Source organism: Petromyzon marinus, chromosome 11 (assembly GCF_048934315.1).
Source record: "Petromyzon marinus isolate PM22_M1 ecotype Great Lakes invasive population chromosome 11, UKy_Petmar_22M1.pri1.0, whole genome shotgun sequence".
NCBI classification, from domain to species: Eukaryota; Metazoa; Chordata; class Hyperoartia; order Petromyzontiformes; family Petromyzontidae; genus Petromyzon; species Petromyzon marinus.
In genome coordinates, this window is record NC_133677.1 from 6744674 (window position 1) to 6770464 (window position 25791).

The window sequence follows — 25791 nt, forward strand, 5'->3', positions numbered from 1 at the left end:
GTCGCAACACAACCACGGTGCCCCCCGCGAACGACAGCACACATCTGCGGGGAGAGCGGCTATGCCTCGTCGGGCGACTGCCAGATTTGTGGAGAAAGAACGAAACAGGAGGATTTCTCGGCATATCTGTCTGCCGCCTAATGATGTTAGTTGTAATTACTGGCGAAATGTCGTACTCAAGAATTGTAAATGTGCGTTTACTCTCCAAAACACCGGTGTGCTGAACTAATAACAAATTGGCACGTTCTGTTTACGTGACAAACCTTACTAATTGGCGGTGGCGGGTGGTGGCGGGTTTAACGACACATTTATATATTTACGTGATCGAATTAAAAAATCTCTTATGGACAATAATGAGCCACGTGGGGAGTGGATGAATTATTGTATGGCCCCATGGAGTGCATTCATTAATAGACCCACGGAGTGATTGATTTTTCACGTGGTGAGGGAATGACAGAATTTATGACCCGTATGAAGAATTAATGACTTGATGGTCCACTTTGCAACTGAATAAATTAGTTTGCTTGATGAGTGAATGGACGAATCTACGTGCTACACGAATGCATTAACTCCACGCGTGGTGAGTGAATTAAAGAGTAAATTGTGTATTCACATAGGACATTTCTCCAAGTGGGTACTGAACGAATGGTCCGTGTGGTAAGTGAATGAACGAATGAATATATTTCCGTAGTAAATACAGCGTATCAAAGTGGTGAATGCACTCCGTTTATATGTCGAACCTCTTTCACACCGTACGCAGCCACGCCATGAACCCGGAGAACTAATTTTGGATTCCCGACCACAGCTATCAGTAGTGGAGAGTGGTAGTAGCCTTCACCGATCCGCACTGACAGGTATGGTGAAGTATGGTTAAACAATTCCCCACGTCGCAGGGAGGTCTGAATATGAGATACGTTCATTTTTTTAAAACAAAATAATTGTTTGCGATTACAATAATTCCACGTGGTACATGTGCAGCGTGTGTCATCGGTTACATCAAATCATTACAAATTAGACATTGAATGTGTCAATGTGCACTCGGATATTGTATAATGGTACGTGCATACACGTGAAAAATGTAAAAAACACAAAAATCTAAAAGTGTGTCCAGCATGTTTGCAAATTACGTTTTTATGAAAAATAAAATACCACGTTGTTCGTGTTGGATTTCACATGTCCAATACCTATATGCATGCAAAATCTCAATTCAGAATACCTTTGGCTTTTCGTAACAAAAGGTCCTCTTTATTTTATTCGCAAAGAGCCTCGGCATGAGTACAACTAAACAAGCCTTGCCCGTACAACCGATTGAAAATCAGTTGAAAACGTAGGCTTTCGCGACCAATATCATCCATAATACAGGTTTTTTGGATTAGAAAAAAACTTGTATTATTTATTGAAAATGTTTAAACACTGCATTGCACAAATCATGTTAATGAACGGCCATGCATTCTTTTTACAACATGTGTACTGATTGTTGTGCCATGGGGGAAGACCTCAGCCAACAGTGGATTCACAAAAGGGCAGGACTGTATGTATGTTGAACTTCTTTCGCACCGCGCGATAGCCAAACGTGATAACCGGAGGTGCGGAGGAAGGACAACAAACTACCTCGCAAGAGAGAACTTTCACCCATGAGGTTCTCATGTAATTTTAAATTCCACATATAAATAAACCATCTGAAAAATAACCTTTCGAACGTTCGTAAAGATTTAACACTTAAGTGTATCATTTGGAAATGCATCCTAACATTCATTTATTTGTGCGGAAATTGCTTATTAAATTCGGTCTACTCCATCACCGTGGCTTGTTGTGTTGCAGCCAGATGAGGAGAGGCTTCAGTCACCTTGTGTGACGTTGCTCACCGACTGTCTGCTTCACAATTGAGGGCTTGATACGACACATCATGTGCGACCACGTCGGATAACAGTGGTGATTTGTTACTCATACTCTTTGTATTTTTTCGGTAAAGTCACGTAGGTAAAATAAAATAAAAGGAAACAACTAAATAAAATCACGACGTTTCGGAGGCAACACAAGCTTCCGTCTTCAGGTGGAATAGTCACAGCAGAATATCTGTGTAACTATGCAGATATGACACAGATATTCTGCTGTGACTATTCCACCTGAAGACGGAAGCTTGTGTTGCCTCCGAAACGTCGTGATTTAATTTAGTTGTTTTATTTCATTTTACCTACGTGACTTTACCGAAAAAACCAAAGAGTATGAATCCTTGCAGTCACGAAAACTTCAAATCTAGAATGGTGGTTTGTTCTTTGGGTCTTTCGGTAAAGACACGTAGATAGGTTCATAGAAAATTAAAAAACTACGATGTTTCGATTGCAACACAAGCTTGTGTTGCGATTGAAACGTCGTAGTTTTTTGTTATTTTATTTTCTTTGAACCTATCTACGTGACTTTACCGAAAGACCCAAAGAATATAAATTCCTGCAGTCACGAAAGCTTTAAGTGGCTTGCTTGATTCGCAAATGTCCTACTACTGCACGTATAGTCCAATAAATGAAAGCGCTATCCAGGTCCAGCTTGTGAGATGGTAATAACCAACTAAATAACCAAATGGTCCCCATTCAACACCAGGTATAGGCAGGCATGCGTTTGTATAAACTGAGCATGAACAATATAGCTCAACTACGAATACTATGTAGCATAAGGTCAATTACATTGTGTGTACGTGAAAGGGTTACACACCAATATCGTATTGTGGATATTAAAAGAGAGACCTTGGAGGGATAATTGAACTTAAATTCTTGCTGTGCAGTCCCTTGAAGAGGTCAATATGTACAGCAGCATCACTAAATCACACATTGCCAAGAGGCAAATTTGGCTCGAGTTTGGCTTGGTTCTGCAACACGCTTTTGGATCAATACAATTATCCACAATATTTGTTATGTATCACAAATAGGATACATGACACTGTGCACAATGTGTGACAACAACGCCTTGAATCCACCCAGCATGGTCAGATATCGGAAGCTAAGCAGGTCGAAGCTTGGCTATGAATTGCACGGAAGATGACCTGAGAATACGGACACTAGGTTGTGTGGTCCTGCTGCTTCCCCGCACCTAAACGCACTCTGGTCACGGTGGTGAAGTATGGTCAAGTTAGCTCCACGACTAACGCGACGTGGGAGGGCCTTCATCCAACAGCAGAATGTCAAACGGAGGGAAAACAAAGAAGCGGAACATTGTAATAAAATACAACTCATGTTGCAAGCCAGCGTTGATTATAATACAGTATTACATTTCACGGTATTACATGTGGCTGCGTGCATTCATCTTAATCATCTACTGTACACCCCCGTTGCATCGTGTGACCAAATGCATATATATATTCTCCTTTATCCGGTCCGGGGGCTTAGACTGATTGATGATGGGGCGCAGCCTATTGTTAGCAAATGCACTCAGCCTAGCTTGCCCGGCGTGTGAATGACAAGAACCAGGTTCACACTGCCCTCATATCAGCTCTGCTACCATAAAGACCAAGCACAAAAAAATATACAAAAGCTAAGTTTGTCTGGACGAAATTGAAACTTACAGAACGGGACATATCACAGTTGTGTGTTCGTCAAGCTGTAAAGGGCTCACGTGCCGTGATAGACTTTTAAAACGTGCCATTGGTACAATTAATTGTACAATCATCATCATCATCGTCGGCCATGGTCAATCTACTAATGGATAAAGGCCTTCCCAAGTCGCAGCCACATCTCACGGTCATGTGATGCAGGAATAAACCTAGCACGAGCGCATCAACGGATTTCACATTGTCATACAACACACGAATTCAGCCTAAGATGGAATTTTGTTGTTATTTATGGGGTGGAACACCCAGTTCCTACCGATGTGCACTTGATGGAATTCAACATAAAGCAGTCAGGATGATTGATGTCCCAGCTCTCACTGATTTCCTCACCAGCGGTTAGCCGCCCCCCTTATCACTCCTCTATCGCCACCACCAACACGGTTATTGATCCCGTGAAATTCACTCCTTGAATACTCCACCTGTGTTAAAACTCAGCCTACCGGACGGCTATTTTGTCTCATCCATATTGTCTTCACCCAACGTACTGCAGGTCAAAACAATACTCCTCCTGCTTCTAGCCTCGCACTGCTCAAAGTTGGAAATCTCTCCATTTGTCGTCTCTTTTCCCGGGAAGTTCCAATAACCTTGCTCCATTAAATAAATTATTGACTCTTGCCTCTTTACACTTTCAACGTTGCTTTTTGTTGCTGGCCTCTTGGACATATTTGGCCTTTGGGCCTGTGCTCAGCTACGGTTATATATTTTACATTTCTATTTTATATAAGCTGCGGATGGGACTGGTGATAAACTTTGATCTGTACATAAGGCACGAGAAGCTACCAGCCTCACGGGTGAGATACAAGACAGATTTTTCCATCGTTTTTAAGTAATCAGCTGTATGACCAAATCACCCGCAATCACTGGCGGAGCCAGTGGTGGTGGGGTGGCACGTGCCCCTCCCAATGATCCGATCGAAATCCCTAATTTCGATCGGATCATTGGGTTTTATTCGTAATAAATCGGCATTTTGCGACCCCCACTGCCACTGTGTAGCATATTATTACGTGCCAGGGACTCAATGAGATGATATGACAATAGTCTGAGTCCATAATTGGCAATAAGTAACGGCAAAGCAGTTATAAGTGACTCAGAATTGTGCGCAGTTGCGTATAGAATACACGACTTCAAAGAAGGCATTCACCTTCAGCGAGTGGGATGCCGATCACACACGGTTCGAACAACTCCTATAATATAATAATAGGGTTGTTCCCCTTTTTTCTGGCAACAAAACTGAAACCTTTTTTACAAGGATTCATGTCTGCATTAACCACAATACCTGCAGTCAAAATGCAAACAAAAAACATACTATGATAATATATGCATTGTCCTTGAAACTGATTGGTCCACACCAAGGGACGGCTTTCTTTTGAGCCTCATTGCTGGAGGGGTTGCCCCCTACCTGAAAATCCTGGCTCTGCCATTGCCCGCAATGTTATATCTCAGAAGCTAAGCGGGCTTTGAGCCTGGTTAATTATGCTTGGGTCGGCGACCATCCTGCATAGAAAATATTTTAGGTGTCTATGGGGCTACATTGGCAATAGAGGGCAGGGCAGCAAAGCAATTGTTGTACTATACTTCTATGCTCCCGCGTCTATGAATTCTAGCGCAAGCCTGTGATCCAGCTCTTTGGAGGTAGGGTTGGTGTTACACGCAGAGATGATGCCACGAAGTAGACACGTGCAAAGCAAAGAGTTGCCTTTAGGAGGCAGTACAGCAAGTAGGCTCATGACAGACGATGCGCGTGTGGAGTTGTCACAGCGAATGCGTGGATTATCTCGGAACACTATGGATCTCGAGCATGCAACCAAGCATTCCAAATCTGAAAAAAAAATTCGGTAAATAATCTAGTCTTTCCTGAGTGAATATAATATTCATGGGGTGAGCAGACGGGTGATTTACTGAATGAAGGTCGAGGAGGGGATCACTCTTGAAAGGACGTATACCGGGGAGATGGAGCAATGTGAGATCAGCTCGCGTGCAGGACTGAGTTTGTGGCATTGCAGGACCACGAGCAAATGAGTGGCGAGGCCTTTATCTTGCAGCGGATAGAACATGACTCGTGATAATACGTATACATGGGCACTTTATGTGTTTATGTGTATATGTCTACGTATGCAGCTTAACAGCCCTTGCCGCACCAGTAGATAGACAATGACTACTGCTGATGACGGAGTGGCTTGAGAAGGAAAGCGGTGTTATGAGTGAGTCTAGAAATTGGTAATGGTTCATTCGTGCCATTCCCCATAAATAAACAACTTCAATGAGTCACCATGGGGGTTTGGGTATCGTTGTGTGTGTCTCTTTATCCCCTTAACAGCTCCCTGTCCCTTCTCCTCGCAAAAAAAGAAAAAAAAACCGGCCTGCAGTGTTGTCACAGTGCACACTTTGCATAAGATGCGCGCATCAACACCAGCTGGTTCAGCCACAGAACCTCAATGTTTGCCTTTGGATGTTCACATAGTGGGGGGGGGGGGGTCCAAGACAATAACGCAGATACAAAGTCGCCGTGACATCACCACGGCGCCCGTGCCAGGCGAGGTGCACCTTGAGGGCCACGTGAAGTGTCGAAGGCTCCGCTGGCAGGAGGAGGTCACGGGACAGATCCAGGTGGTATAATTTATTTATTTCAAAGAATTATTGCGCACACGTGAAGTGGCATAGCCAGCAAAAAACAAAGAGGAGCATTTGCAGGCAGCAAGCCCAGCCTTCAAAGCACATACACAAAAGCACATCCTAACCTCGTTTTTTTGTTGTTATTGTTGAAACAGAAGGTACAGCCTTATTATACATTATCATCCATACATCCATTCCACCCACCACCACCGCCACTGCTACAGTAGCCTGCCTCTAATATATAATATCAAATCAGGCCAGCTCACATCAACGCAAGCGCCGTGGTGCTGAGCGGACACGCACACAGAACCGGTGCATTGTATTCCAGCACTGTGTTTTGGACACAACTGATCAAGGTAAGGTCCAGTATACACAAATAGTAGTATATGCAGTGTGTATACAATTCTTAATTATAGCGCGTGTGTTAATATTGCTACGCGAACACAACGCTGCCAGTTGCATTTTGTAGTGATGTGCAAAAATGCGTAATTTGTATGAAATGTGGAATGCATTTATGTGTGCGTTAAAAAAAAAACGCCTCGTGTGTGTAACAGTGCAAAGAAGGTACCGTACATGTTGGATCAAGGTATGCACCGTATATGTATGTTATATATAGCGTCTGTTTGTAAACGTCTATACTACGATGCAAGGGCAATGGTAATAATCTAAATCAATCAGAGTCCAGGTTCTGTAATTGCATGTGCGGCGTGGGTGTGTGGAATAGTGGCAACTCCCTTGCTTTTTGTGCTTTGGAGGGGGGTTAGCTACACGTGTGTAACGGAGCGCAAACACTGGCGTGTGCGCGCCTGTCGCCATGCATGTAAACATGTGTCCACCTGCACGCGCTCGTGTGATTTACACGATCAGCTCATATGTCGACCGCACGTGTGTGTCTGTGTGTATACAGGGGAGCGCTAGTGTAGCAGTTAACGTGCTGTGCTAATAACCTGGCGACGCGTGTTCGATTCCCGCTCACGGTTGACACCAGTGACGATTATCTGAACCGGTCATGGGCATCCCCTAGGTCGACTCAGCCTCAAATGAGTACCTGGTGCTGTGTGTAAAACATCGCCACTCGCGAGACAAAGGTGACCGGGCGTGGTGCTGGTCACCCACCCCCTCGTGTGCCGTGCCGGCCTTCGTAGGTCCTCGCTAACAGCACTTGCCCCAATAGTCTGTAAAAAAAAGTCTACACGGGAGATATTTGTAGTAACACCGCCTTTACAAAACTGTCATTTGTTCATCGTTATCTACTTGCGCCTTGATCTATGCACTGCTGGATGAAGGCATCCCCAAGACGTCGCCATCTCATGTGTAATGCACGTGTGTGTGTGTGCGCTTAATACACCACGTATCTCAAACGTGCATTGTGCATCGTTATATCAGAGTCCTATCCCAAGCCCCACTCCCTTTTCTGAACGATGAATTCGATACCTCTATCTAACCCATGTCCTCCAACTCACGTGTTCCCTTTACTGCCCCCTCAGTGTTATTTCCAGCATGCACCTCACCATTTTTGCCTTTTGCATCGTTGCCCATGTGCGCTTTACCGTAACAGCGGCGTGATCATGTGAGATGGCGATATGGCTTTGTGAGCCAGGAGCTTGTCCACATTATATTAAAATTGACATCAATGGAATAATACATATAACTTAAATGTTTTTATCGCTTATAATTGTCTATTTATTTTTTAAATCAATCATTCATCTCCGTCTGCGATGCACCCTTAAGAGTTTAAGTTTCGTTCATTGTGCAGTAAAGACAGTAAAATTGTATTATAGAACGGATTCGTGTGAAAAGTATATTTTGTACAAATGTACGCAGGCTTTTTTTAAATCGTTTTCAGAAAAACGTATATCTAGCATAATTTCAAAACCAGTGCCACCAAACAAGTTTATGATTCTTCGCTAAGTCCTTCACATGTTGAAATTGCATGCACACACATGGAAACGCGGTCATTTGCAATGTGGGAATGCTCAAATTGAAGCAATTGACGTCTTTCACGACGCTCATATCCTTGCCTTAAACCCGAAGCTTTTGCATCATTGTCCACGCAGTTTCACACCGGAGAGGCTTGGGATCGCTCGCCACAGGATTTGGAAACAAATGCCCTGCAAATGAAATTGCGGTCGCGAAGTAATTCCGCGTTTAGAAGGTTTTACATTGCAGTGCGTTCTCTTGGGAACTCCATACACTCGTGTCATCTCCGAGAAGGTTAACATAACCAATTGGATTTTCTTTAACCATCTCATAATTGCTTGCCGTTGGTATTCTTTTTAAGTGCCAAGGGCATTGGATCTGGCAGCAATGACGAAGTTTAATATTTTGCGCCTGACATTTTAATGAATGGCCTGTGACGAGACAAGCATCGTTCCCCGTTTCCAGAAGCACAGACGGTGCTCACGCAGTTATCATGTCAGTCTGGCATTAACATACCAGGATTACAATGTATCTACACACAAAGCCAGTTGAAGGTTATCTGAGGGCTTGGGTCTGGCGTTCATCACCAGTAATACGGGCAACAGCCTTGAAATCCAGACGAAGGTCAGTCTCGATCCTGCACCATGCTTTCCACTTTGTTTAGCACAGGTTGGGGGGGGGGGTAGTTGAGCAAAATGGACAATAAATAGTAGGCCATTGCTTCAGTGGCATTAGTGTGGGTAGCGTGGGCTCTGGTCCAGAGGAATGAAAAGGGGCTTTTGGCTCTTCGTGGCCCGGGCATCTGGGGCCACACACCCTGTGGTCCCTGGTGAAATTGTCACCGCCTTTGGGCTCCAGAGCTACGCCACAGCACCGTTCACAGTAAGTGGATTATTTTTGGTTGGGCAATTGTGAAAATATGAGAATACGCTTTACCCTTACTGGTAATAAAATAGTTTGCGTTAATATGTTAAAACACCAAACTGAAACCTTTTGTTAGGAATCATGTCTGCATTAACCACATGTACTTGCGGCGAATGTGTAAACAATCGTGTCTGCATGTGGTGAATGCAGATGTGATTCCTTGCGAAAGGTTTCAGTTTGGTGTTTTAACATCTTAACACAACTGTTTTATTGCCAGAGAGGGTAAAACCTCTTCTTATATTTTGATAGTGGCAAGGGAGGTCCCATGAATTGTGACAATGTTTACATGCCGTGGGTCACAAGCCAACGCTAAATATGTATGACACCTTAATCTACAACCTGCCTGTGATTACACCACTGTACCGTGGACAAATTGTGTTCCATGGAAAGTCGTTGAAAAAGTTGGAACACAATGCCGCCAATACTGTAAGACACATCCACAAGTACAGTAATACATATATAGTTCACGTGACGCGGTTCTTTTTTGGTTGTGATTTCTGTTTGCATAAGTGCTGACATGTACTTATTTGTTCTGCTTTTGTCATGTTGCTGACCCAGGTTACTTCTTTGTAAGTGGGTCTCTTGATGTTTCATCCTGTTAAGCAAACTAAACTTACGTCATTTGACTATTCAATTATCATCATAATCTGTGCGTTCCATCAGCTCATTAACAACAATGAAGCTCAACTAATTATTTTGCCGTGATTCTCCTTCCTTTAGCCAGCATTGCTGATTCCGCCTCAAGTCTTCATTCAACCCTTTTATCCGATTGTGCACGTGGTGAAGTCCAATCTGTTCATCACACGATTGACTCACAGGAGGTATGAAGCAACTCCGGATGCCATCGAACGAATCGACAGACTCAACACGCATTTTATAATATTTTTTGTCAGCTAATTTTCAAATGCAATATATGATAAAGACAGACTCGAAGCATGTTCCTCTGGATAGTTTAACACTGCATCCATTCACCTGGTTTTCTGTTTTTCAATATCCCTTGACTAATCTAATCATACTATATTAGAAAAAAAAACGGGTTGCTGGCTGGTTGGCTGGAGCGAGGGAGGGACATGTCCAGAGGACATCCATTGTTGATTGATTTTATTCGACTACATGGGAAGACATATTCAGCCTTAAGCTGTATTACAAGAATGACCTTGGTGAAAAAAAAGAAGTTACAGCGGCAGAAAAAAACGATAACAATGCAGACACCAAAGTAGCAAACAAGTTCAAGGGAAACATTGTTCAAATCATGCTCCATTCAAGTAACACCGGCAGCTGGAAGCGCAGAGGGTTAACACTAACTTGTGTGGGGTTCGCTAACTACACGAGCAAGGAAATCCCCAGTTATTTATTTATTTATGACATACTTGAAAAGACCAAGGAAGGACTGTTCGTGTCTATATATATACAGTGAGGGAAAAAAAGTATTTTATCCCCTGCTGATTTTGTACGTTTGCCCACTGACAGAGAAATGATCAGTCTATAATTTTAATGGTAGGTTTATTTAAACAGTGAGAGACAGACAAACAACAACAAAATCCAGAAAAACGCATGTCAAAAATATTATAAATTGATTTGCATTTTAATGAGGGAAATAAGTATTTGACCTTTTCGATTTAAAGCTTTCGTGACTGCAATGATTAATCTTCTTTGGTTCTTTCGGTAAAGTCACGTAGAATGAGAATAAAATAATAAATTGATAAAATAAAATAACACAATAATATTCTCACGACGTTTCGGCCACAACACAAGCGGCCTTCATCAGGTGAAGGGACGATGATGGCCGCTTGTGTTGTGGCCGAAACGTCGTGAGAATATTATTGTGTTATTTTATTCTATCAATTTATTATTTTATTCTCATTCTACGTGACTTTACCGAAAGAACCAAAGAAGAAGTATTTGACCCCCTCTCAATCAGAAAGATTTCTGGCTCCCAGGTATCTTTTATACAGGTAACGAGCTGAGATTATGAGCACACTCTTAAAGGGAGTGTTCCTAATCTCAGCTTGTTACCTGTAAAAAAGGCACTTGTCCACAGAAGCAATCAATCAATCAGATTCCAAACTCTCCACCATGTTCAAAACCAAAGAGTTCTCCAAGGATGTCAGGGACAAGATTGTGGACCTACACAAGGCTGGAATGGGCTACAAGACCATTGCCAAGCAGCTTGGTGAGAAGGTGACAACAGTTGGTGCGATTATTCGCAAATGGACGAAACACAAAAGAACTGTCAATCTCCCTCAGCCTCGGGCTTCATGCAAGATCTCACCTCGTGGAGTTGCATTGATCATGAGAACGGTGAGGAATCAGGCCAGAACGACACGGGAGGATCTTGTCAATGATCTCAAGGCAGCTGGTACCATAGTCACCAAGAAAACAATTGGTAACACACTACACCGTGAAGGACTGAAATCCTGTAGCGCCCGCAAGGTCCCCCTGCTCAAGAAAGCACATATACATGCGCGTCTGAAGTTTGCCAATGAACATCTGAACGATTCAGAGGACAACTGGGTGAAAGTGTTGTGGTCAGATGAGACCAAAATGGAGCTCTTTGGCATCAACTCAACTCGCCGTGTTTGAAGGAGGAGGAATGCTGCCTATGACCCCAAGAACACCATCCCCACCGTCAAACATGGAGGTGGAAACATTATGCTTTGGGGGTGTTTTTCTGCTAAGGGGACAGGACAACTTCACCGCATCAAAGGGACGATGGACGGGGCCATATACCATCAAATCTTGGGTGAGAACCTCTTTCCCTCAGCCAGGGCATTGAAAATGGGTCGTGGATGGGTATTCCAGCATGACAATGACCCAAAACACACGGCCAAGGCAACAAAGGAGTGGCTCAAGAAGAAGCACATTAAGGTCCTGGAGTGGCCTAGCCAGTCTCCAGACCTTAATCCCATAGAACATCTGTGGACAGAGCTGAAGGTTCGAGTTGCCAAACGTCAGCCTCGAAACCTTAATGACTTGGAGAAGATCTGCAAAGAGGAGTGGGACAAAATCCCTCCTGAGATGTGTGCAAACCTGGTGGCCAACTACAAGAAACGTCTGACCTCTGTGATTGCCAACAAGGGTTTTGCCACCAAGTACTAAGTCATGTTTTGCAGAGGGTTCAAATACTTATTTCCCTCATTAAAATGCAAATCAATTTATAACATTTTTGACATGCGTTTTTCTGGATGTTGTTGTTGTTATTCTGTCTCTCACTGTTCAAATAAACCTACCATTAAAATTATAGACTGATCATTTCTTCGTTAGTGGGCAAACGTACAAAATCAACAGGGGATCAAATACTTTTTTTCCCTCACTGTATATACCTAAATAATCATATAAACAAAGCTCGACATGTTTGTCAGTTACACTGCCTCAAAAGAAAACTTGAGCACAGGTGACACGTGACGCAATGTCCCTTCTTTATAGCACATGAAAGACCATTGCCCCACATGACTTCTGTTATGTATTTTTCCCTTGTGGTGCCACAGTGTTATTGAAGAATGTGACAACGCACCATCGCCAAATGATCTGTTTACCGATAGGTGGCTTTCATAAATATACCGCAACAGTATTACAACAGTTAGATAGCACTGACATGAACCGGAGAGGAACATGTTAACTAATTCTCACAGTACATCAGTCTACACAATAATTCCACAGAATGCCAGTTTTATATCATGGATTTATTTCCTTAATGGACGATTTAAAGTTGTATATACAGTACCTACATTGTAGATGTAGATAATATATGTTGCAGGCAACATCTACAATTATATTCTTGGTTCTTTCGGTAAAGTCACGTATTATTTTATTGTTTCCCTTCTATGTGACTTTACCGAAAGAACCAAGAATATGAATCCCTGCAGTCACGAAAGCTTTAAATCAAAATTTAACATCTACAATTATTAGAAATCTAACTCAGACCACCAAATGTGCTCTCAAGTGTTGCTAATATCCGTAATGAATTGTCACGAGTAAAAATCCATGTGCGCTTCTGCGTATGTAATTACAAGAATATTTGATTAAATGAATTCCATGTAAAGCATTGTCCACCCCAAAAAGAGAACTAAAATTGTATTGCCATCTGTTCTAATAGCAGAAATATATATTTCGAGGTGACCTGATGACTCAGAGGTCAGACCACTGAGCCGGCACTGTCGTTATCCTGGCTTCTGATGACTTATTATTTCAGGTGCCCCTCTCGAACCCACAGGGTGACGCACCGCTCTACTGGAGCTCCGTATCACCATTCGAACACAATTGGGGTACAAGAAGACAACAAAAAATCCATGCGTCCGCACGCACACCCACGGTGAACGCGGATGCATATGCCACAATAACCCATGGACTAACGCCTCCTGATTGATCGCGCCTTCTCGTTACGCACGCCAGCGAAAGCAAGGCGACTGCCGTGGCTCTTCGCGGAGGGGCATGAGCGCCATGCAGAGGCAGGCGGGCTGTGCCGCGTACGCGGAGCGTCTGCGGAAAGTGCTGCCAGCCCTTTCCACGCACGTGCTGCTGGCCGGCCTGCTCATGATCTACGCCTTCCTGGGCGCCGTCACCTTCACCTTGATCGAGGGCGACAAGCACGAGGGCGAGGACACCAAGCTGAAGAAGCTGGTCAGCCAGATCGTCAACCACACCGTCCGCCTCTCGCAGGCAGGTCGGTGCCAGGGGCCCCACCGCGCGGATGTCTGCGCGCTCGCGTGGGTCATGCGTGGGGGTCGTGTTCATATCGCCACGGGCAGCCTCTCAGTACCGTCTGACGGTCGTATTTATCGCCATGCAGGCTTTTCACCCGTAACGTGGTGGTTGCGTTCATGGCACACCCTCTTATGGAAAATAATCGCGTTATAAATGTTTTTTTTTTTACAGGAGGTAAAAGCACAGTCCGCGATAGAACGTGAGATGCGTATGCAGGCTGATTAAACACTGAGGCGCGTGGGTAGCATCACGAAGCATCCAACAGCATCCTGCCCTTGTGTGATGCTACGCTGATTCAGCCATAAAACCACATATTCCTACTCGCGCGACGTAGTTCTGTTCACTCAATCGCGTTATATCCAATTCGTGTTATGAAAACAGGCGACGTTTATAGGTTGGATAGAATGTACCATCACGTGGGGGGGGGGGGGGTTGTTTCCCAATGAAAAGTGGCACTTCGTTTTATTTTTTAAAAATCTATTTTTGCACAGGAAGGTCCCACTTGTCCAGGAGGGTCTTGTATTGGGGTGTTTAACAAATTCCGTTCATGGGTCTTTGGCATGTGAGAATAAGTTAGGGTTGTTGGCAGTGCCCGGGGAACAAGCTCGTGTCGCCGTGTTCATATCACAGTGTGCTAACCACTGTGCCACAGCTGCACCCAAATGCTATAAATATGCACTCTGTATTCTGCAGTCTAAATTGACTACCTAATTAATCAGCCAAGCATGTGGAATTTCGGAAAAAAGACTCAGTGGTGAATGTCCGGGAGCAGAGTGCAGTTTTAAGTAATACACTTTCTGCATAATTGCCTATGCCTAGAGTTGTTATTTTGTATTTGCTTACCTCACCATAATTATATTGTGTCAACAGCTGCTGCATTTACACATCCTTGCACTTTTTCCGCTTTGCAATACAATGCTTATTTTTTTACTTTATGTCACGTGTGCACAAAGCTCACGCAGCTTTCCTGAGCGACACGTGAATGCAGTCACTGCCCATAATATTTGTTCTCGGCTCTCATCTGCGATGCCACATTTGACACCGTCATGGTGGCAGCTCTGCCAACGCTGGGCAGAAGTGAATTAAGACTGTCTTGTGTGTTAGCATCCGAAGTCACGACAGTCAGTTATATTTAAAATGCTCTCAGTGCTCAATGTAGCAGGAGAGTCACAACTTAATACATTTTTGTATGATTATCTACGCATAGTTGGCAAGACGAAATGCAAAACTATTGCTTTTGTGTCTTGTTAATTAGCATAAAAAATAATGATGAGAATACAGTCGCAAGAAACACATAACGATTTCCAGACAAGTATCAAGAAGAACAATCGTCAGTGTTGTTGTGTAAGCAGTATGGGGGAGCAGTGGTGGCATTCGTGCAATACGCTATGAACCCAGTAACCCAAGTTTCCGGGAGAGGATAAACGTCAGTTACGAGTGATATCTGACCTGGTCACGGGTGCCCGTCTTCGACCTTCACCAGCCCACACCGACCAGGACGGTGAAGTGTGATCGAACAATTCCCGTGAATTACAGGGCCTAGGGCAGCCTTCGTGAAACGATGGATGAAGAACAGCTGGTGATGATATATAATGTAGTATTTCAATATAGATGGCAAATTATGCCCATGCTTAGCTTTATCTTTCGAATGGCATGAGCTCTATTTTACTGGTTTGAGATTACAATTGTTTTTCGTAATGCAAGGATATATACAGAATGAATGTTCCACCAGTCGGTGCATGAAGACAGTTTACACATAAAAATGTGATCATAGCCACAACTCGCAATTTTATTTCAATTGTCACGCTTCTTGATTATTATGTTCATGTAAATGCACAATAATGAGTGGCTGGTGGTGTCTCATGACCCCAGTTGGAGGAAGAAACACACACCACCTCACCTTTCTCAGTTTCAAGTTACAGCTGCAGGTGGCTTAACTAATCATTGTAATGTCACGAACCAACATCAACATCAGCCATGATTAATCAACTGCCGGAGGACGGCCTTCCCAAGCCACCACCATCTCTCATGATCTTGCGATGCAACAATCCATCCAGCACCTGTTCATGAGCTGATTGTATAGCTCCATCTGCTCGGTGCATATTCTATTGGAAGCATTCCATTGCTTGACTACCACTCTGTTATCATTATTGACCACCAATAATGCCCACGATGTAGCCAGGAAAGCCTGAACGAGGCTCACGACTCTCCTTCAGCGTGGTCCCACATTGGGATGTTTTGGCATGTGGGAGTCGAGTGGAGAACCAGAAGAAAACTCACCATGCACATGATAAACTAAATAAATAAATAACTCCAGTGGGTTCTAAATATAGGAAGGAAAAGAGTTCCAGACGGCCGCAGAAGCGCATCTGAAAGCGCGCGATGAGCACATAAAAATACAAGGTTCGGCATAATCCCAGTAGCATTGGTTCAATACAAGCAAACTCTTGACCAGTCTCCACGACCTAGTGTCTCAATCAGCGTATTCAGGCCAGCTCAAACCAAATGCACAGGAGAGGGTGCATTGCTACGATACACCGACAGCAATGTGCTACGATGCACCAGTGCTCATGGAAAGTCGCGTGGATTACTCTGCTAGCCCATTACACTGGGACCACGAGCTGCCACTGACAGTGAGAGTGCAGAAAATGAAAATGGGCCCTTTGTGATTCAGTAAATGAGTGTGATTTGCAGTCGTCATTCAAATTGAGGATTGATTCGTTTTTCACCTTGTCAATGTAGCGGCCTCTAGTGGCTTGAACGGTTCCATATCATTTTAAAAACAGTTCTTATACGTGTAGTTGATGGCAAGCATTATGAGCATGAAATTTAGAATAAGTGACTTAATGCGCTATTAGCCTCATATTAATTCGATTTGACACAATTATTTTATTACGTGAAACTTTATTTTTCGCCATAGGATAGAGAAGTGGCACAGTGGTTAGCACACTGTACTATGAACTTGATGACCGGAGTTCGATTCTCAGCTACTGTTAACATCAGTCGCAGGTAATATCTGAACTCACCTTCACCAACCCGCGTGGACCATCGTGGTGAAGTATGGTCAAACAATTCCCATTATCAACATGGGGTAGGGAGGAATTAATCCATCACTTGATTGACAAAGGACGGTAAATCATGAAAATCAATGATCAAGCAATGTGCCTGGTGCTTATGGCTTCTTGTCTAAGATGCTGCAATTCAAATGTTGTCAATGCTTGTGATTATTATTCTTTATTTGCAGGCGATATGGAGAATGGCACCAAGTACCACGACTACTTGAGCATCGTCCTGGCAGAATTCTACAATCTTACCATGCAAAAGCCCATCAAGTGGAATTTCCTGGGATCGCTCTTTTTCTGCTGCACAATCTTCACGACCATAGGTACCACACGATCAGTGGCTGCCCATAGCTCGGGCTCAAGGAGGCAAGATTAGCGAGTGAAAAGGGAACTCTTGAGTGAGATTGTAACAAAATACAGTTCTCCAAATGTTTGTTTTCGGTTTCCATCAGCTGTTGGTCATCGTGAAGTCTGTTGTTTCGCTCCAAACAAACACACGGTAGAGCTGTACAGCATGACCGCAAAAACCTACAGAGTAAATTTCATTTATCTTGCAGCATCGTAGTTTTGCTTCTGAAGGTATAATTCTACCAATTGCAAGTGTTGTTTTTTTTTCTTTCAGAAGGACTCTGCAATGGAATGTTTGGCAAATTCCGTTAATGAATTGTTTGGCTTCATGCAGGAGAAAATTATAGCAGTTGGAGAAAATGCATGCATACGAAGGAATAACACTCAGTGTTCTGAACAGATATATTAAAACCAAAAACAGGCATTGCTAAGCAAGTAACTGAATATGTATTCGCATTTAATTGCATGTTTAAACTTTGGAATATTGATGCTGGTGGTATGTGGGACAGACAATAGTATGCGTTGCCTAAATAAATACATATTTTTCCGTCGACTTGTTCTGTAGGCTATTATGTAATATGCAAATATATATTTGCATTTAATCTTAATACTTTGTCGTGACATTGAAGAATTTTGTTGAGTTGCTAAAAAAATACTTTTTGAGAAGTGCCCCCTATTCCTTCATTTCAGTAAAATCTCAAATTCAGAATGCGAGGCTAAGCTGTTCGCATCACAGCCAATTAAGCAATGTTTTAAAGCAATTAAACTGGAAGTTACTTCCATAATTGTCCTACTTACAATAAATCCTTGGGTGCCCAAATCCAGATGAAATCCAATCAAGTAACAGAACTTGGTAAATACTTTGTGCCCAAAATGCAAAGCACTGGCAAGTGGTATTAGACACGAAATTAGTGTACAAGTACAGGTTGTACTGTCCAGCTTCGCAAATTACTTGCTGAATGTGTGCAGGCGCTTTAAAATACCGTATTGATTTTGGTGGAACATGGGACTGATGACGGTGGACATTGCCCTAAGAAATATACATGCATACCTGTCTAATTCCTGGATATACTATTGCTTAATGTCCTTTTTTGGAAATGTTGCAACCACTCGATTTTTCCATGAAGTTCACAAATGAGAATTTCTTGCTCTTTGGTTCTTTCGGTAAAGTCACGTAGGTAAAAATAAAAAAATAAAGTTAATCAAATCACGACGTTTCGGAGGCAACACAAGCTTCCGTCATCAGGTGTAACTAGCACAGCGAAATTAATGTAAATAATTTATTGCTCAAGATGTGGAGTCAGGTCCTACTCTCGACTCCCCTAAATTAAATCACAATAACAAGCCTTAACGTTAATTAACAGCATCAATTAATCTGTGGGATTGATGTGCACAGCCGTAATGCAGGGGTCAGATTTATGAACATTTGCCGCCCGGCCGCCAGAGTATAAATGACCACCTCCACCCCATGCATCCTCCGTGTCTCCCACTCCCCACCCCCCTCCTCTTACTCATAGACATAGTCCCAGCAGCAGTAATATTGATATAATTGTAAAAAAAAAAAATCCTCCTTTATTTTTTCGTGGGCCTCTCTGCAGTTGTGAGCACTTGACGACCGTCACGTTGACCTCCCCCTCCAAAATCTGCCCTTGCTCGTGAATGTAATATCACCGTGAATGCTTTTCACTCAGCACCGACGTTCGTTCCACCACGGCCAGTTAACACCGGACCCCCTCTTTGAACGCCGGCAGGCTACGGGCACATCGCGCCTTCCACAGACGGCGGCAAGATCATGTGCATGGTGTACGCCACCTTCGGCATCCCCATCATGCTGCTGGTGCTGGCCGACGTTGGCGACCTGCTGGCGCGCACGCTCACCACCATCTACACGTCCTTCCGCCACCGCCTCCTCCCGGGGGCGCGGTGCGGCCGGCAGCACCCACCCGGCGATGGGCCGGAGGGGAACGATCTCCAGCGGTCGCGCACCAAAATCGACGACAGCCACCGGCATGAGGGCGAGGACGATGCGGTGGACGTGCCCCTCAAATCCCCCGGCAGCGACGTGGAGGGCGGCAGGGAGTTGCCGGCGACGGTCAGCATCGCCGAGGGCGCTGATGTCCCGGAAGCCGACAGAGAAGTCAAGGAATTGGACGTTCCCTTCACGCTCATTTTCCTGATCGTCTTCGTCTACCTGATGTTCGGGACCTTCCTCCTGCCCTGCTGGGAGGAATGGAGCTACCTGGACGCCTTCTACTTCGTCTTCGTGACAATGACCACCATCGGCCTAGGCGACATCGTGCCAAAGCATCCCAACTTCTTCATGCTTACGTCCATTTACATCATCATCGGCATGGCCATCATCTCCATGGGTTTCAAGCTCACGCAGGACCGCATCTTTGCGCTCTACGGCCGCATCAGCATCCCGCGCCAGAGACTAAGAGACTGCGTGAAATGTGCCAGATAGGCGCCATCAATGCCACCGCCACTGCTGCCATCATCCTGAGCGGACTTTCAAAAACAACAACAACAACAACAACAAAACCGATATGCCTTCCTACCTTCTTTGAATATTCCTACTCAATACTACCAAGTGAATGCATGAACGTAGAGGCGATATAATGAATTATTTGTTATTTGGTCATTGCCTGCGTTTTACACACTCATTAAGTATCAGGGTTATGCTGGCCTTGTTTGATGCCCTTAAATCCCGTAAATATATATTTGGGTTTTGCCCAATATTATGCAATGCTCATTATCAGAGACGTTGCTTTCAGAAAGTGAGCTGCATTTACATTGCAACACTCAGCAAGGGAACTTGGGTGGTTTTGACAGTAGAATGCTTCTCTACGGCATAGCCAACGTTTGTAGTTGTCAACGGCGTTGCATGGTGGGTGTACACGTATGCATTACGGGCCTATTTAATGCATTAATAATGTGAAGCGTCATAATTTTAGTGAGCGTATACGAAAGCACAAATGGCCCCTGTAGGCCCTCACAGCGCTCATGTCCACGTGCGAGTGAGCATTCCGTAGTGCTTGACGCGACGCGGTTGGCGTGAAAAGTTAGAACTGCACGGAAATATATGGGTTTTTTTTTTCTCTCGTAGGTCACGTAACCCATTGGTTTTTAGCGACACGAATGTTTACATTAACTTGCACTTGCGCAGAATCATACCTGTCAATCCCTTATCAGTGCCTACCTTCGTACAGACCAATTGAGACCTTTATTGGTCACCCCGTGCCCTTTTAAATCTCAACGTTTATCCTATAAAGTCCCATTGCAAGGGAGAAACACAAACAAATAGACAAAAACTAAATTTGCCTCTGTTGATACAAGAATACGGGTAAATCGTATGGGTTGACAGGTATGCGAAATGCAGAATTATTGGTGTGTCCTTGTGACGTGCTCACGTCTTTTAATCCCCTTTATAAAAAGTAAATTCAATTGAACCAAATATTTTTTTTTCCATCACAATACACATACGTACTGCGATCGCATGATTTTTTTCCATAGCATGTAAGTCACGTGGAATTGTTTGAATTTATATATATAAAGCATACATAACCACAAGTTATTCGTAACAATTGTTCCAATCGCACAAGTTACTTCGATGCAGTGATTTATTTACGGCTATATTTGATGAATGGCAATTATGTCCACCAATTCCATGGTTCACCAGAGGTTAGTAACATGGCAATGCTTTCTGTGCACCGTGTGCAGCCCTTTTGTCAATCCACTGCTGGACGAGGGCCTCCCCCCCTCCCCCCCCCATGTGACCGTGCATTTCGTGGGGGGCTGTTCGACCTTGCTTCGCCGCGTCACACTGCTAAAAAAATGCAGGCTGAGTTTCGCTCAGTTTTTATTTGGTGATGCGAGAGACTCGCATGCAGCCACAGGTCTGCTTTTCAAGACAGACCCACGGAGTACCTTGCGAGAGATGTTACGTCGTTAGCAGCAAATAATACGACAGGATAACAAGAATGAATCGTCATTTTTTTTTAACACGAGGTAGGTCGCTTCAACATTCGAAAGGCATACGATCAAGGGCAACACTTTACGGGACAGGAGGAACAACAACAACAATCTATATACATGTAACAAAAACGAGTTATGTAAAGCATGCTTATCACATGTGCAAGTGAAAATGGTATTTGAAATCAAGTAAGGAATTTAATCGAGGGCCGGTGATGGGAGAAATATTTTCCGAAAACATGAAGCCAGCTCGTTCCACGAAAGGGGAGCAGCAACACGAAATAATCTTCGAACCAAAGTTCGAGTCGCTCTCGGCACGTAGACAAAAACGAGAGAGGAAGTATGGCTTCGCTGACGGAGGGGTTACAAATGTGGGCGAGAGGTTTCAAGATTTTGGTCGGCCACCAACTGAAGGGCAACGGGAGGAATTTCATCTGCGCCAGTGGCAGAAGAGGCATTATTTAAGGTTTAGACCAAGCTGATGCATTGTCTAGGTCAGGCAGCTCAATTCTTGCTTCAGTCCCGGATATGAATTATGGTCAGAGTGAGAAGTATCGTACTGATTTAGTTGGGTGTATACTGGCTTCGTTGATGTATCGAAAACATAGCCTGCCGAGGCCAAATGGAGTTGAGTTCACCGACGATTTAGATTGAAGGCGGAGAGACATTGAAGTATAGCAAAGGAGCACAATACATTTTTGCTGCACTGCTGTGCTTCCAATGCAGTCCTGTAGCAGCCTGTAACACCTGTTTTATGCTTGGTGGTCATCCAGAAATATCCACCAGGCTCAGCGTCCGATATCTGACAAAATCAGTCAGCCTCATTCCAAGGGATTTGGTCAGAAGCATGCTTTCTATAAATATAAGAAAATGGAGATGAGACAGCATGATGGCGATGGGAGGGGTGTTTATTGACGTTATAATCTCTGTGATGTTCTAATATGTGTCTGTTCCGAGCACTTGCCTTTGTTGCCACATGCTTTGCGGCTTCGGTTTTGAAGACATTTCCCGTCGACTCGGCAATCTTCTTCCCTTCGTATGGCTGATGATGTAGATGTAGATGGAGAGCGTCGACTGCAATTTCACATTCAAGGTGGTCAATCCGGACAACCGCGTCAGGAGCAGCAGAGTGTGTCGCTGTGATGTCGCCCGTGATGAATCGGCATATGTATCGCTGTGATGAATCAGCAATTACGTGGCCAGTGAGCGCACGTGGCCCAAGGAAAGTTGTCCGAAGGTAACCTGGTCGACATGGATTCACGTGGTGGCTGATTGCTGCTGCTCGTGGGGATATCATTCACTTTATTCGGTGATGGATGGAGCATTTGAAATGGCAAACAATAACTTACCATAAAAGTCATCCATTTCATTGTTGCCTAATTGAATGTAAAAAAACAGAAAGAAAAGTAGATACACGGTTATCCGTTCAGAGATAACCGCGCTTTAAATAATAAGGATAAATTACAGAGAAAACCCACATTTTAATTCGATACGGCTACAAGCCTCCCACCAATCTCAATACTCTTATGTAAGCTTTTACTCATGATGCACATTGGCAATAATCAATCACAATGTTCAATGGGCTGTTGAGCGGAACGTGCGAGGGTCATTGGAAATCAGTGGGGTATGTATGCGAAAAGGTCTACTGTGGAGAGATGTTACGCCTGTAACAGGATCGACATTTTTGCATTCAAAAAAGTATTGTAAATTGACATATCAATTTAGTTTTAAAAAAATTAGACACAATTTATGATGGACAATGGGAAATCTATGCAAATATATTTTACACATGCATGCATATATATGCAACGTGTTTTCGAAAGTTATGTTGGTACCCGTATCTCGCTTGCAAAAGAGATTTCTAGGCTTTCACCTGGTTGTAAACAAAGGCATTATCTCTCCGATGTGTTTTCAAGTTCTACCGAATGTGGTTAGGCACGATGTCCAACGTTTAAATCCACGTGCTGGGAGCTTCGTCAGGAAATTAATCACACGCTGGGAGCTTATTTAGGAGCTGATTCAGAAACAGCTCCCAGCATACGTCAGATAACACCAGCTGGAAAAGTCGAAAAACCAATGCAGTAGAAATGGTACTGATTGCTTTGTGTTACAGGGAGTCTAATTGGTATCCCAGACAATCGCACTGGAAGAAGGGCCATTGTTTGATTATCGCTGTCATTATAATTGTGGAGGACTATGGGACAATCATATGAACACATAAGAACAGTTGCGAATAGTCCTTGTAAACAGCCCATACATTCAGGAATGCAGATCCATATCACAGTACATCTCAAGCCATTTCATGCCAAGCATCTACAGAGACTTGAGGAATACCCCGCATATACACCCATACAATTTGCACGGTATATGCAAATCAGGGTATACACAAACATAAATAATTTGCTGCCCTTTGTCAATCACCAGGTTGTATCACTATACTTAATTTCGGTGAATGCAGGTTGAAGAATTGGTAGGACCAGGATCAGCTCAGGCATCACTTACCACTGATGTTAGCCGTGGCCAGCAATTGAACTCAGGTTACTGGGTTTAGAGAGAAGTGCATGATCCACTACACATACTGTACACGGATACAATGCGAATATGAAATGTGCATGTTGTTATGCAATGGGGCTATATTTATGTGACTATTTTTATATGCATGCTGTATGTTTTTTTATGCATGTTTTTGTTAAGTGTTTACCTATCTGTAATGAAATCATCACAGACCTGGCATATGCACTTCACACATTTGTGATAGAGAAAAAACGGTTCTGTCCTTTTTGTTTGAATTATTTAAAATTGTGCCACTATTTATACTTTATAGGCAATCAATAAAACTTATTTAAAAAAACATCCCATTTAGCCCGTTTTCCTTGTCACCAAGCGTAACTGATGTTCGACAAAAACACGATTTCAGTCACCAAGTTTGCCGACGACATTTTTTCAGTTTGCTAAATCCACGGTGGAGCAATTTCATGCAAATCTATTAATTATTCAATGAGCGATTTTGAACTTCAATTCACCCAGAATGTGCCACGCCAGAGAACCCGAGCCCAGTGCATTTCGCTGGTGGAGATGGATTGTAATTTATACATTTTGCTTGCTCAACGCCCTGTTTCTGTGTTTGTTTATTTATGGGTTCGGTCATTCATGCAATCATTTTATTTGCAATCAGTAGAACACTAATCTCAGATAAAGTCCGCCACCGCAGTGCAACATTAACCCTTTTACAAGTGTACTTTATGTTTTACACATCCCTCATCTATACATTTCATTTTCCATATTTATTTTGTTTTGTACGAAATACAAGCACAAAGTTAAGTCGACCAGCATCGCATTGAATGAACATTGTTCACCGATTCTAAAGCATATTCGTAGGCGGACACACATTATTCAACGTGAAGTCATACGGAACGTTTAGTTGGGTCATTTTCACCAGCACACAATGCCCCGGCATGGAGCGTAATGAGATATGTATCTATTTAAAGCTTTCGTGACTGCAAGGATTCATCTTTTTTGGTTCTTTCGGTAAGGTCACGTAGAATGAGAATAAAATAATAAAATAACACAATAAAATTCTCACGATGCATCGGCCACAACGCAAGCGGCCGTCTTCAAAAGAAGAGATATGTATCCTCACCAATCAGACTGGCGTTTATTAACCACGTGCTAGGGTTGACATTGTTGCTTACTAGATTTTGGAAATTCCACAGGCAAACACACATTTGTGTTGTAACAGCAATGAACAATTGACTGCGCATTGTGGATCTCAAAAGGTAAGCAGATCTGAGCCCGTTTCGTGCTGGGATAGGTGACCACTAGGTCTTGCCAGGTGTTGTAGACATGCAACTGCAAATTGATCAGGAGATGGCAGTGCTGAACCTCAGCATGTGTTTACTCTGAGTAGTCCAGTTTTTTTCTTAGAAGCAGCCAAAGGACTATTTGTGTAAATGGCACGACGTCCAACGCAGGACCCTTCTAAGAAAAAAATACTCCTGAAACACAACGAGGCACACCACGTGTAGTGACGGTATTGACGTCACAATTGTGTGCGCGTCTGGAACCTCTCTCGGAGGCCGCCAGAGTGTGCACGGTAGGCGAGCTGGCCCCTAGGGGGCGCAGTCCCGGGGACAGGGCAGCGAAGAGGCTCGAAGGGGGCTCTCGAGAGCTCGCGAAGGGGAAGCCGAGAGCGGGCTGGCTGGATGCCAGGAGGGGGGGCGTGGCCAGGGGAGGAGCGAGGCCACGCTCTGGGGGATAGAGGGGAAGCCCGGACAGCGATCGGGGCCTCTTCTGTGGAATCAAGCATGGGTTCCCGCGTCTTCGGACTTCGGTCTGGGACTTCGCTCGGTGTCGGGGGTCGGGCAGCGTGTGCGCTGGCTGACCCGTTCGATTCGTTAAGCTCGCTATTCACACAGAGCAGGTCGTTACGCCCAACTATAGAACCAGTTGCGTTTAGAGTTGCATCGTTAGAGGAGAGTTGTTAATAAACGTGTTGCCTCCAACTCCAGAGTGCGTGTCTCCAATTGCACCGCTACACATGTGTAGTGAGCGGCTTCCGCGACACGTCAAGTAGAAGGATTCTTATTTATTAGGAACACACCGGGCGATACATTTACGTAACGCAGCTACACATAGCCGACCCTAACA

The 25791-nt window shown here is 43.9% G+C and overlaps 1 protein-coding gene across 4 annotated transcripts; it reads left to right on the forward strand.

Moving 5' to 3' along the window:
• Positions 1 to 5976: 5976 nt before the first annotated feature.
• Positions 5977 to 23997, forward strand: LOC116941286 (potassium channel subfamily K member 18). 4 transcript variants are annotated; one of them, XM_032952172.2, is made up of 6 exons: positions 6218 to 6570; positions 6769 to 6800; positions 9779 to 9879; positions 13451 to 13721; positions 17007 to 17147; positions 18924 to 23997. In XM_032952172.2, exons 2-6 carry the CDS (start codon positions 6788 to 6790, stop codon positions 19634 to 19636), a joined length of 1239 nt encoding a protein of 412 aa, XP_032808063.1. In that variant the 5' UTR covers positions 6218 to 6570; positions 6769 to 6787; the 3' UTR covers positions 19637 to 23997. The 4 variants fall into 4 exon arrangements, with proteins under 4 accessions (XP_075922457.1, XP_032808063.1, XP_032808064.1 ...); XM_076066342.1 differs by lacking the exons at positions 6218 to 6570; positions 6769 to 6800 and adding an exon at positions 5977 to 6208; XM_032952173.2 differs by lacking the exon at positions 6769 to 6800.
• The last annotated feature ends 1794 nt before the right edge of the window (positions 23998 to 25791 follow it).